This window comes from Jaculus jaculus, chromosome 12 (assembly GCF_020740685.1).
Source record: "Jaculus jaculus isolate mJacJac1 chromosome 12, mJacJac1.mat.Y.cur, whole genome shotgun sequence".
Lineage (NCBI taxonomy): Eukaryota > Metazoa > Chordata > Mammalia > Rodentia > Dipodidae > Jaculus > Jaculus jaculus.
The window spans coordinates 106,671,965-106,685,142 of record NC_059113.1 but is presented as its reverse complement, the minus strand read 5'-3'; the positions used below and the strand labels follow the sequence as shown (position 1 = coordinate 106,685,142).

Sequence of the window (13,178 nt, the reverse complement as noted above, 5' to 3'; positions counted from 1 at the left end):
CTATTTATGTGAAGTTCACATAAAAATTAAAACTTCTGGTATTTCAGCAGCAACAGAGTTCAGTTTTTGCTCACATGGGCTGGTGGAGGATAATAGAAAAAGATCAAATAGAAAGGAATTCATAACTTGCTAAGTAATAACTCCTATTGCATTTACCACCCATGTCTATCAAAACACCCAACAGTCACAGACTGGAGGGCCATGGCATGGGCAAAGTATGTGGCCATGTATGTGAAAGTATGTTATATGTTTTCACTCTGTAGGATTGAGCCATGCCATTTAAAATATTTTATTCATGTATTTGCAATCAGAAAGTCACAGAGCAAGAGAGAATTAGGGGCACCAGGCTTCTAGCCACTGTGAACACACTCTAGACTCTTGTGCTGCTCAGTGCATCTGCCTTACATGGTCATTAGGCTTTGCAGGCAAGTGCCTTAACCACTGAGTCCCCTCGCCAGTCCAAGCCATGACATTTTTATATCTCATCTCTTCAGCATGTTCACCTTTCCAGTTGGAAAAAATAGTAATAATTTTGCATTGCATTATTTAAAATTACCTTTGATTTTATCATATGTTTTTGGATGAAGGCTTTATAGATAAAATATCCATATGGCTAACTTCCTGGTGAAATTATTTTGGTGTAAAATTTTATTTCAAAGGATGTAGTTTTAATACTCAGGACATCAGAAAGCATTAGGAAATACATTTTCTTAATTCATGGATTGTAGCCTCTTTAGGAGAGGAACAGCTGCTCAGATACACTCAGCTTCTCCTCCCCACTTTCAATTGCTGTCCATCAGTGTGTGTGGGCAGACTGGCATGACAGCCTGTGGAGGTGTATGGTGCTGAGAAACGGGCTCGGGAGGAAAGGCAGAAGAGGCACTTGGTCCTCTCCTGGATTCTTATGTGAAGATTGAACTTTAAATAGTAAAACTAGTCATTATGGGGGACTGTCCTAAGGGCTCTGAGGATGGAAGGTCTACATGAAGACTAACGAACTATGACAAATATTAATCATTAAATCTTACAGACATTTTAAACTACTACCTTTAGGACATCTCCCACCATATGAAGACTTGCTCTTTGCACAAATCATGGAAAATTTATGTTTAATGTAAGCTGCAATCTGGAATTTCTTTATTAGCATTTCAGGGGATGAATTTGAGGTCAGCACTGGCATAGAATAACTATCAGATGCTATGGGTGACAATGACTGGTAAGTGTTTTACAGAAGACTGTAGGAACAGACGTTCAGTTACTGTTCAAGGGACAGTGGAAAAATATTATTTGCATGGTTTCAGAGAATAACACTGCTCTACGGAGTGTGCTGATCTCGGAGGTGTTGCCTTTAACCATTGAGCCATCTCCCCAGCACTGAGTATGTTTATCTTTAACACATGAAAACATTAGCTGCAAAATATTGATAATAAGTTTGTTTTTGCTTTTACCATTTGTGGATTGTAATAATTTGTCACAAAAAATGATGCCTACAAATATTATATGAAAGTTGAAGCCAAACTGCTTAGGGGACAAAGAAATCTGATGAGGGTGAGAGGGAAGGAGAGAAAGGGAATCTTGGAGCATATGCTCAACCTACAATATAGACTTGTCTGAAAGTGCCCTGATGCAACACAGTTCCATGTACAATGAATATATGCAATTAAAATTTTCTAAAGAAGAAAAATTAGCTGCTTGGAGTGTGGCCAGTAGGTACAAATCAAATTTGAGGTTACAGAGAAAGAATATTTTATAGGATTCATAATGGGCAACTAATTCTCCTTATGGTCTAAGAACTTCTGTCTGGTAATATACATGCTTTTATTCCCAGCCTCTAAGAAAGGTAATGCTTTTGTCTTTGTTCTACTGATGCTAAAACTGAAACTTGTGGAAGTGAGGACTCCATGTAGTCACCCTTAAACAGGGCTATCACAGTGAATGACTGGTCAGGAAACTAGGTCAGCCTGGGATGAAGTGCATGCTTTAACAAAGTCAACATGACCCTCATGTCACGACCCCATTTCGAAGCCTGAAAACGATAATTAGTGGTGAGACTTATTTCACACATTTCACAACTGGCTACACTGATTACAGATTCATAAAAATTTTAATTGAGAAAAGAACACCATCACACTAATTCTCGACACCCAGTCTCACCAGTCTCACACTACACTGGGAAAATACACAAGCAGCAATCATTTCCCAGTAAACATTCCAGAGTAAGATTTAAGCAATCTCATTTCTAGCAAGTTGCTATCCATGTTTTGACAAACATTAAATAAACCATGTGAGGCCCAGTTCTTGCCAGGCAGGGAAGCTGAGAGTCTTGTAACACTTAACCACAGCCAAATCAACAGTGGGAGACTCTCCAATATCAAGCCATACTAAGGGAAAGTTTTGAATGGAAACACCACTTCCTAACCAATAACTCACTGGTGAGGACTAAAGGTACCTTGCACATCTACTTACCTTTGCCAGCCAGTCCTGATGGAGTGTGTGGATGCCAAGGTACCTATGTTATCACCTCTTGCAGTGTCATTAAAAAAAAAAAGTATACATTTATTTGCAAGGAGAGAGAGAGAGAGAGAGAGAGAGAGAGAGAGAGAGGGAGGGAGAGAGAGAGAGAGAGAGAGACACAGACAGAATGGGCACACCAAGGCTGAGCTATCACAAACTCCAGATACAGGTGCCACTTTGTGCATCTGGCTTTATGTGGGTACCTGGGTCCTTAGGCTTTGCAGGCTAAGTGCCATAATTGCTAAGCCATTTCTCCAGCCAAGTGTCTACATTTTTACCTGGACTTTTAAAAAATCTATGTGCCAAAGTGGCGAGGCAACATCCCAGGAAAAACTGGGCACGTTCTTTTACTGCCAAAGTCAAGATAATTCAGGGGTACACTGAGTTTGTCTCATTCTTTCTCATTAGCATTCAAAATTCATTGCCCAAAGGGACTAGTTAGCTGAGAGTTAAGAGGAGATCTGAAATACCAGGACATGATTGGCTTGTTGCTTTCATTAAGTGAGCCTATTACTATTCTTTTCCTTCTCTGAGCTCATGTACAATTCATATCAGGAAAAAAATGACATCTTCCCCTTAATGTATGATTTCACAAAAAATACACATCTACACCAACATATCCATAGTAATTACCCACTACAAGAAAGGTAATGCTTTTTCTTTGACAATAGATGGATATAATCATTTATGCCACCTATGAAAGTGGATAGTGAACATATGATGTTGTAATCTTCATTCTGAGAAATAAAAACATAAAACTTAACTAATGGTTTGAAGGACTTTTATGCTTTAGTATTCAGAAAAGAATGAAAACCTACAATGTGCTTTTGCACTAGATAGCATTTAGAATGTTTGCAGGTGCCTGTGTTAACAACGTGAATGCTCCTGTCTGGCATCAGGACTTAAGTCTTGTCTGGGACATGTAGATACAAGTCGTGCTGACTAGAAGAACACAGACTTAGAAAAGACGATGAAGAATCAAGAAATAGGACAGAAGTGCTGAATGTCATTCATAAAGACATTAGAAATATTACCATCAAAGATATTGTTTCATATAAATGAGGGAATTAATAGTTTCTGAATTAGGTCATAGTTAAACAGAATAATAGCTAATAATTAGTCACTAATAACTTTTCAATTTTTCTATTTCTTAAAATGTCTAGACTCACAAAATGAAACGCAATCTTCAGTGTTTTTTCTATTTTAATATTTTTATTTATTTATTTTAGAGAGGAGAGACAGAGAGAAAGAAAGAGAGAGAGAATGGCTCACCAGAGCCTCTAGAAACTACAAATGACCTATAGATGCATGCGCCACCCTGTGCATCTGGCCTAGGTGGGCTCGGGGGTATGGGACCTGGGTGCTTGGGCTTCACAGGCAAGCGCCTTAACAGCTAAGCCATCGCTCCAGCCCTTTATTGTGTTTTCTGTGCTTTCTTCAGAAAATACTTAGTAGAATTCTTTTAAAAAGTAGTTACATTAACGACTTTACTATGAAATAACATTCTCTGTAGCTGCAAGTGTCTCACAAATGTTCAAAAATAGCTAAACAAGGTTTAATAACTGTATGCAATGTCATCAAAATAGAAAGTTATATTTTATATATTTCTGCATTTCCATGATGTCAATCTCTGTCATGCATAATTAAGGCATGACTAATTTTTGAATAAAATATGTTATTTTATGATATTAAATACATGGGTTTATTTATATTTTTGTCCTGTCTAAATACTCCTATTTGAATTTTGAGGAGACTTAAATGCAACCTATTTTGTATTACAATTAAGAGATGGTTTTTATCAACATAAATTAACTTCACATGATGATAAGCATGCAGACAATAAACTATACAGGTGGTGTAATTGTCTCTCTTTAAACATTTTTTAAGCTTTTGTTTTACTTTCCATCAGACTACAATAGCATCATTTACTTTTTCACTTACAAATATAAAAGATTCAATATTGTCTCACTGACCTTTACTTTATGAGCTTTTGGGATTATCAGAAAGTTATTGAATCAATATGACTAATACAAAGATGTGTTCTCTATTATTCTGATGACCAGTGTTAATTTAAATATAATTTTCCTCTATAGTTCTCATTCTCTTTCTCTCCCTCCTACTCTTCCCTTTTCTTTTTCTCCTTTCCACCCTGTTTTGTAGTTTCATAGCCCAGGCTGACCTGACCTGGTGGTTCTCCTGCCTTGCCTCCACGATTCAGGGATCACAGGTGTGCGCCACCATGGCCAGTGTTGTCTCTGATTGAACTTACTTGATATTGCTAGAAATCTGCTTGTACTGTAGCTCGGAGCTTCTCTCTCTCTCCTCTCTCTCTCAAAGATTTCATATATATATATTTCATATATATATGTTTCATATATATATGTTTCATATATATATTTCATATATATATATTTCATATATATATTATATATATATATTTCATATATATATTTCATATATATATTTCATATATATATATTTCATATATATATATATATATAGTTCAGTCAACATCCAGACTAAAAAACAAGTAAAGTAATAAAACTAATAAAAAGGAAGGAGATGGCTAACTGGTTAGGGCACTTGCCCGCAAAGGCTAACGACCCGAGTTTGATTCTCCAGTTCCTACATAAAGCCGGATGCGCAAATGGGATGCAGGCATCTGGAGCTCGTTTGCAACAGCAGGTGACCGTGGTGCTCCCATTCTGTCTGTCTTTCTTCTCTCTCTGTTTGCAAATAAATAAAAATAGTATCTTTAAAAAACTAATAAAAGGAGGAATTAAATTTGATATTACTAGTAGTGAGGGAGAGGAAAGAGAAGGTTATTAGAACAAAATGTGAATTATATAAATGTATATAAATATCAAAAATGGGAAAAAAAGGAAAAACTGAATTAGCTTTAAAAGAAAAATACCCTTAATCCCCAATGTTTTCATTGTTCCATATACCATAGCCAATGAAATGCATGTACACCATTAAAAATGGTAACAATATAAGCTTCTCAAGGTTGAAAAACGTATTAGTTTTATAATTAAATAAATGTTAAAATCAAAAGGCTAGCTAAAGGCTCCATAGATGGCTCAATCAGTAAAGTGCTAGTTGGCATAAGTACCTCAATTTGACCCCAGAACCCACATAAAATGTCAGACATGGTGGCACCTGCTTGTTAAGAGTCCTTAATATTCAAAAGACGTTATACAAATAAACAGCCACAGAATGGGGCTTGGTGCTTGGCAAGCATGTGTGAGAACCTGCACTAGAAAAAAAAAAAAATAATGAAAGGAATTGAATGAAATTTTATGTAAGTGCACACATATAAACACAGATACCTACCTTTTCAAGCCTTATGTTTTTGTAGGGTTTAATATAAGCTATCCATGTTTATTTAGGATCAGAGTTTTAGAAACATAGGAAGTAATGTTTTCTTTATCCCCTCTCTGTTCAAGTAAAATTTGCTTGATTTTTTTTTTCAATTTACTTTATTTATTTATTTTTAGGATTAGTTATGTACACAACGTGTACACAGCCACGTTGGTGCCATCGTCAGCCTCCTCCCTGTCTTCCCCACTCCGCAGGACCCTCCTCGTTGGGGAATGTGGGTTGTGTGTTGTAGGGCCAGCCATCAGTGATGGATAAGAGGTGTTGTCTGTGCAGTGCATCATATCCCAACACGTGGCTCTAACAATCTTTCCGCCCCCTCTTCCGCGAATTTCCCTGAGCCATGTTATTTTTGTAAAATTGATTTATCTATTTCAGAAAGCGAGAGAGAGAACGCTTACAGCAGGGCCTCCAGCCATAGCCTACGAAGGGCAGACACATGCACCACCTTGTGCATGTGGCTTTACATGGGTACTGGGAAGCTGAACCTAATTAATCGCTAAGCCATCTCTCCAAAACCCCTAAAATTGGCTATTTAAATTGACAGGATTCCTTATTTTATTTGTTCATTTTTATTTATTTACTTGAGAGAGAAAGAGGCAGACAGAGAGAGAGAGAGAGAGAGAGAGAGAGAATGGGTACGCCAGGGCCTCCAGCCGCTGCAAACGAACCCTAGACGTGTGCGCCTCCTTGTGCATCTGGCTAACGTGGGTCTTGGGGAATCGAGCCTCGAACCGGGGTCCTTAGGCTTTACAGGCAAACGCTTAAAAGCTAAGCCATCTCTCCAGCCCGCGGGTTCCTTATTTTTAATTGCGTTGCTTCCTGCCGCATACATGACCACTGCTCCAGTGTCAAGGAATCGTGACCTAGCGGGCGGAGGTGTGCAGAGCACCCCAAAGATTAATCCTAAATCTCCTGCAGCCCCCCCTTGGTCCCTGCGGCAGGTCCCCTGGGCCCGGGCCGTGCGCTCCCCGCTCTAACTGTGGTGTCCCCCTCCCCTCGCCTTTGCAGGTTCGGCTTCATCCTGCACCGGGACGAGGCTGCGCTGCACAAGATCGACCTGGAGACCATGTCGTACGTGAAGACCGTGAGCCTGCAGGCGTGGCGGTGCGTGCCGCAGGCGCTGGCCTACACGCACCTGGGCGGCCACTACGTGGTGCGCTGCGGGCGCGGGCGCGCGGGGGCGCAGTCGCCGCCGCCGCCGCCGCAGCTGCTGGTGGACGGCGTCACCGACGCGGTGGTGGGCGCCAACGGCGACGTGAGCGGCACGCCGTACGTGTCCCCGGACGGGCGCTACGTGGTGAGCGTGGACGAGGCGCGGGGCCTGGTGACGGTGCAGCGCGTGAGCGCGCGCGGCGAGCTCCGGGCGGCCTTCGCCGTGCGCACGGACGTGCGCGTCGCCGAGCTGGCCTTCCAGCCGTCCAGCACCGAGGCGCGCGGCTACGACGCGTACGGCAGCGCGGGCGGCGGCGCGCGCGGGCTGCTGCTGGAGCTGGCCTCGGGCAAGCTCACGGTCCTCGAGGGCCTCAAGGAGCCGCTGGAGCCCCGGCGCTGGCCGTGGAGCGCGCGCAACCGCAGGGTGCAGGGCAGCGGCCTGTTCGGCCAGTACCTGATGACGCCCTCGCGGGACTCGCTCTTCGTCCTGGACGGGCGCCTGCGCAAGCTCAACTGCGAGATCACCGACGTGCGCGCGGGCAACACGCTGGTCTGGGTGGGCGACGCCTGACGCCCGCCCCGGGGTCCCCGCGCCGCGCCCTGACTGTCCACCCCGACGTCCGTCCATCCCAGCCGAACCGCGTCCACGTGCTTGCCCCAGACAAGCTAGCCCCCCCACCCCACCCCCTCCTTGGTTGATTATAGAGACATTTACTACTGCGGTCTTTAATGAGAAATCACACCAATCATAAGAATTGAATATTTAACGGTGTGATTTTAGCCCGTAAAATGACATTTTGAAGTCTTTCTAAAATTACTTTAAAAAAAAATTAAACTGCAGGGAATTTCAGGTGACTTGAGTATAATTTCATTTCTAAGGTAGTCTAATCGTTTCTCTGTCCTCTTCACGACGCTTAACCCAGAAATACAAGGTATTGTGCCACCTTAAAATTCAAAAATATTCTTTCCCGTGTCCACTGTTGATAATCTTTTTGTGCCTTGAAAGGAATGTCATAGGGGGAAAAGGCTGGCTAAGAGTCACGTACTACACACCCTCATAGATACGGATGTTGTCAGTAAGAAATGTCCGGTGTCTCCAGTCATTCACTTGACTCCCAGTGAGGTATCACTGGACGGCCTGATTTGGTCTTAAGTTATATACAGTTGACAAACCATTTGCTATTTACAGTTCAGTCTGAGCATGCAATGGAACATGGATTGAAGGGAGGAAAATTAAATATAGTGAAAACATTTGCCATGTTTTGAGCACTCTACTTTCACTCGCTAGAGTGCATTATATTTTTAAAGTAAGTTTGCTTGGATTTTTTTTTTTTTTTTTTTTTTTTTTTGGTAACCCCAGTGTTGCATAATCTGAAATTTCAGTTCAGGAAAAACATTACTTGGGTCTCCTTAGAGAGAGCCACATCTAAGGAAGGGTAGATGAGGGAGCAATATCCAAGAGCACTGTGGAGTGGGCGGAGGCCAGGAGAGCAGTGCCCCGGGGGCCCCTGCTCCACCTGTTCAGACCTGACCCATCCAAGAACCCCACCCTTCACTTTCCCAGATGACTTCTATTCAGTCGTGACCCTCAAGCAACCTTCTCCCTTTGGGCTGTAGTTCTGATGCTCTTGAGACACTGCAGAGAAATAAAAGTGATTGTTTCTTCCCTTGTCTTAAAAAGGGACAACAGAAGGCAAGTAGACATAGATAAATACCAGTTAGTTGAATCATTGAAATAAGCAGACAATTACGCAGGCTTGTAGGAAGCGCTTACATGATTGATTTAAGAATGCTGTTTGCCTTTTGTTCTATTGTTGGTAAAATGTGAACAGGCTGTTGAAATGACTTCCATTTACTGAAGGTAATCTAATAAAGGTCTTTTCTAAACACAAATTTTGCTCAAGTTTAAATGGTGTAAAACTGCATAGAAGTCTGGAATATCTGTAATGTGTCCTATCTCATGTGCATTGTGGCATCCTGAGCTGTGTGATACAGTAGGTTGCTTCTTAGCTTAAGGAACCATTAAGGGAGATAGATTTAATAAAACAACAAAAATCAGCTTATGTTTTTCCTTATCCAGTCAGCTTTCCTTTCCAGTGATTCTCTGCCCTGTGAACATGAACAATGCAAAGTGTCAGTGACTTAACAGTTTAGTGTCTGTCTGTCACACACACTTCTTCAGTAGCTCACACCATGTGGATGCTCCTTCGGTTGTCACTGCTTGAGAAAAGAATAAACCTCTGATGCTTTAACTTTCGCGTGCTCAGTCAATGATTAGGTGTGCACACCATCTTTGTTATGCTTCCACTGTAATCTCTTGCTCTGTGCTATTGTGAAAGTGGTGGCGTGGGTGGAAGTGTAGGGAAAGCACAGTGACATCAAAGAAATATATATATATATATATATCTACAAATGCTATATCCTTTATAGTGTTTTTTGCAAGACATATGAGATGAGTTTAGAATCTCATATTTTACAGGAATAATATCAAACTAGGATATAAAAAAAGTGAACTCAATCACATGCAGACTCTTTCTTTCCATACCTTTGCACACTAGGACATTGGGGACACAGTTATTCACCTTTCCTTTCCTCAGTGAAGAAACCAAGGTTTTACCCACACTAAGTGTGTGATCTACCACTGAGCCATGCTCCAAATCTTAGCCACAGTTTATTATTATTGACATACTGATTTGGCCTTCCTTTTCGGGCAGTGTCTCATGTATCCCAGGCTGGCCTCATACTCAATATGTAGCTAAGGATAGCCTTGAACTCCTGATTTGTTTGCCTCTGCCTCCTGAGTGCTGGGATTAGAGGCATGTGCCACCATCTTGCTTATGCGGTCCTGGGAATCAAACCCACAAGTAGGTGCAAGGTAGGTGTTAGGGCTTGAATGTAAATTGGCCACCACAGGTTTGAGTATTTGGTCCCTAGCTGGTGGTGCTGTTCGGAAAGGCTTAGGAGCATTTAAGAGATGGAACCTCGCTGGAGGATGTTGTCACTGAGGGTGGGGCCTTGAGGTTTCATAGCCAGGCTCCACTTCCTCCTTGTCCTTCGCTTCCTCGTTGGATGTAATGTGAACAGCCAGCCACCTGCTCCTGCTCCCAATCCTTCCCCACTAGGATGGACTGTACCTCTGGAATGGTAAGCCAAAATAATTTCTTTCTTTCCTTAAGCTGCTTCTGGTCTGGTCTTTGGTCCAGTCACGAGTCAAGTAACTCACACACTAGACAAGCATTCTACAAACTGAGCTATCCCCCCCTCTGAGTCATTTTCTGAGAGACCATTCTGATAGTTAAAATGCTCATTTGTGCACCGAGAAGAAAAGTGGGTGTCATGTTCATGTTGCAGTTGTTTCTCATGGGTGCATTTGCTCCTTAAAATGTGGGGTAGAAAATAGCGCAGGAGGTGAGCCTCTGTTCCCCAGTGCTACTCTGTGCGCATGGTGACTGGAAGTCTGTTGCTCATATTTATCACCACAATGACGGGACTGTGTACATGCAGAAGGAGAAGAAAAGCTAGGATAACAATCTGCCTTAAAAAGAAGCTGTCATATCAGTAAGTGGAAGAAAAAACTGAAGTTACAGCTATGAAGGGCAGGGAATGAATGATGGTGTGAAAGTGTGGAGGCACATGGAGGGTCTTTAGTCAAATCCGGCTGGAGGGCTGGAGAGATGGCTTAGCAGTTAAGCGCTTGCCTGTGAAGCCTAAGGACCCCGGTTCAAGGCTCGATTCCCCAGGACCCATGTTAGCCAGATGCACAAGGGGGCGCATGCATCTGGAGTTGTTTGCAGTGGCTGGAGACCCTGGCGCGCCCATTCTCTCTCTTCATCTGCCTCTTTCTCTCTCTGTCTGCTTTCTCTCTCTCTCACATTCAAATAAATAATAAATAAACAAAAAAACTTTAAAAAAGAAGTTAAAAAAAAAAAACGGCTGGATGTAGACAAGCATTATTGGAAAGATGGTAATAATGCCAAGGTAAGAGAGAGGATGACAGTCCAGGCTGAAACCATCAAATATCATGACCATTCCACAGCCACAGGAATAGCTTTTTTTAAAATTTATTTTAAGAAATGCAATGATGAGAAAAGCAGTACGTGGATTTTTCAATTTGTAGTCTCAGGGTGGCCTTGAACTCATGATGATGCTCCTACCTCTGCCTCCCAAGTGGTGGGATTAAAGGCGTGCACCACTATGCCCAGATGAAACTGTGTTATCTCAAATGCAGTGACAAGTTAATTGATAAAAGGGGAAATTAGTGGGAAAACTATCATTGTGGTGATCATTTTAAGTATGTTGTCAGTTTATGGTGTTTAAGACAAAATATTGAACAACCACAAAATATTGAAACTATGTACTATAAAATAACTTTTGTTAAAGAATCATATCTGAAATAGTAATTCAATAAATGCCATTCAGAGAAAATGACAGGCTTAACACATGACATTAGTATAAATTACAAATGCCTGGAGGTAAAATAGGTTCAAATGAGAGAATGAAGATTCAGATACAAGGTAAATTGCATTAAAATAAGTAATAAGCTGGGTGTGGTTTGCACATTTTTAATCCCAGCACTTTAGGAGGCTGAGGTAGGAGGATTGCAGTGAGTGAGTTTGAGGCCATCCTGAGACTACATAGTGAATTCTAGGTCAGCCTAGGCTAGAGTGGGACCCTACCTCAAAAAACCAAAATAAAATAAAATATGTAATATGGTTATGTTCCCAGAGGAGGAGTTAAATCACATACAGCCAATCACCTTTGTGTTCAGAATTCACTCTCCCATCAGGTTAATTATGTCTATGTGAGGCTGAAACACTGTGAAAACACAATTCAGAACCTTACCACCTAGCAGAGTGCCACTTCAAATATTTTTGCAGACTTTCCTTTTGTGAAATTAACTTAAATTGAATGCTATACTCACTAGCTGAGATTTCTTTTTTCAGGGTGAAACAGTATGTTTAATTACATCTGACAATTTATCATATAAATTTTTAAAGTGAAACGATTTTTTTAAAAAAAATTGCTAGGCTGAGATGGCTTAGCGGTTAAGGTTCTTGCCTGTAAAACCTAAGGACCCAGGTTCGAGTCTCCAAGTCCCACAATGGCCAGATGCAAATTGTGGCGCATGCATCTGGAGTTAATTTGCAGTGGCTAGAGGCCCTGGCGTTCCCATTCTCTATCTCTCTGTCTCTCTCCCTCCATCCTTCTGTCTCTAGTAAATAAATAAATAAAAACTATAAACAAGAAAATATTTTCTATTTGTGGAAACTAGTATAACAGAGTTGGATGGGACCTGAGGAGCTCATGAGGGGCCATTGCTAGTGTCACCTTACTTGTTTGCCATTCAGTATTCTTTAAAATTTTTTTTATATTTATCTATTTATTCATTTGACAGAGAAAGAGGGAGAGAGAGAAAGAGAGAGAGAATAAATGGGCATGCCAGGGCCTCCAGCCACTACAAATGAATTCCAGATGCCTGCGCTCCCTTGTGCATTTGGCTAATTTAGGACCTGGGAAATTGAACCTGGGTCCTTTGGCTTTGCAGGCAAGCGCCTTAGTGGCTAAGCCATCCCTCCAGCCCTGCCATTCAGCATTCTTAACTGGCACAATATGAAGGAACAACACGATAACACTAAGACCTTACAAATATTCTGGCTCCAGATGAGCACAGATCATTTGTGTTTGTAACATCCCAACTTAAGAAATCTTTAAACACACATTATTTATCAGCAATTTATTTTTTGAGGTAGTGTCTCATTCTAGCTCAGGCTGACCTAGAATTCACCATGCAGTCTCAGGCTGGATTCAAACTCACAGCGATCTTCCTACCTCTGCTTCCTATGTGTTGGGATTATTCGACTCTTTCAGCAATTTTTGTTTCAGCAGTTGTATTTAAGTTTGCCACTTAGTCAGAAGAAAAAGTAAACTAGATCCCAGTGTGAGGGGTTTCTGTGCTTTCCTGTGTGACCTTAATTTTCCCCACCTTTCTATCCTACCTTAATCAGTTTTTGTTTGCATCTAGTAAATGGCAGTCCTATTTGTAAATGGAAAGGAACTCCTATCTAGTAGTACTCACCTGCAAAATTCTATGGTATTTCTTGATTATTAGACAGGTATTTTATAGTAATTAA

General features: G+C 41.5%; 1 protein-coding gene across 3 annotated transcripts in view; it reads left to right on the top strand.

Moving 5' to 3' along the window:
* Positions 1 to 9,299, top strand: part of Fstl5 (follistatin like 5) — a 462,806-nt gene extending 453,507 nt beyond the window's left edge. For all 3 annotated transcript variants that reach the window (XM_045131273.1, XM_045131272.1, XM_045131271.1), the window contains one exon: positions 6,904 to 9,299. In XM_045131273.1, the coding sequence (XP_044987208.1) occupies positions 6,904 to 7,618 (715 nt within the window). In that variant the 3' untranslated portion in view covers positions 7,619 to 9,299. The remainder of the gene's footprint in view (positions 1 to 6,903) is intronic.
* Positions 9,300 to 13,178: the final 3,879 nt, after the last annotated feature.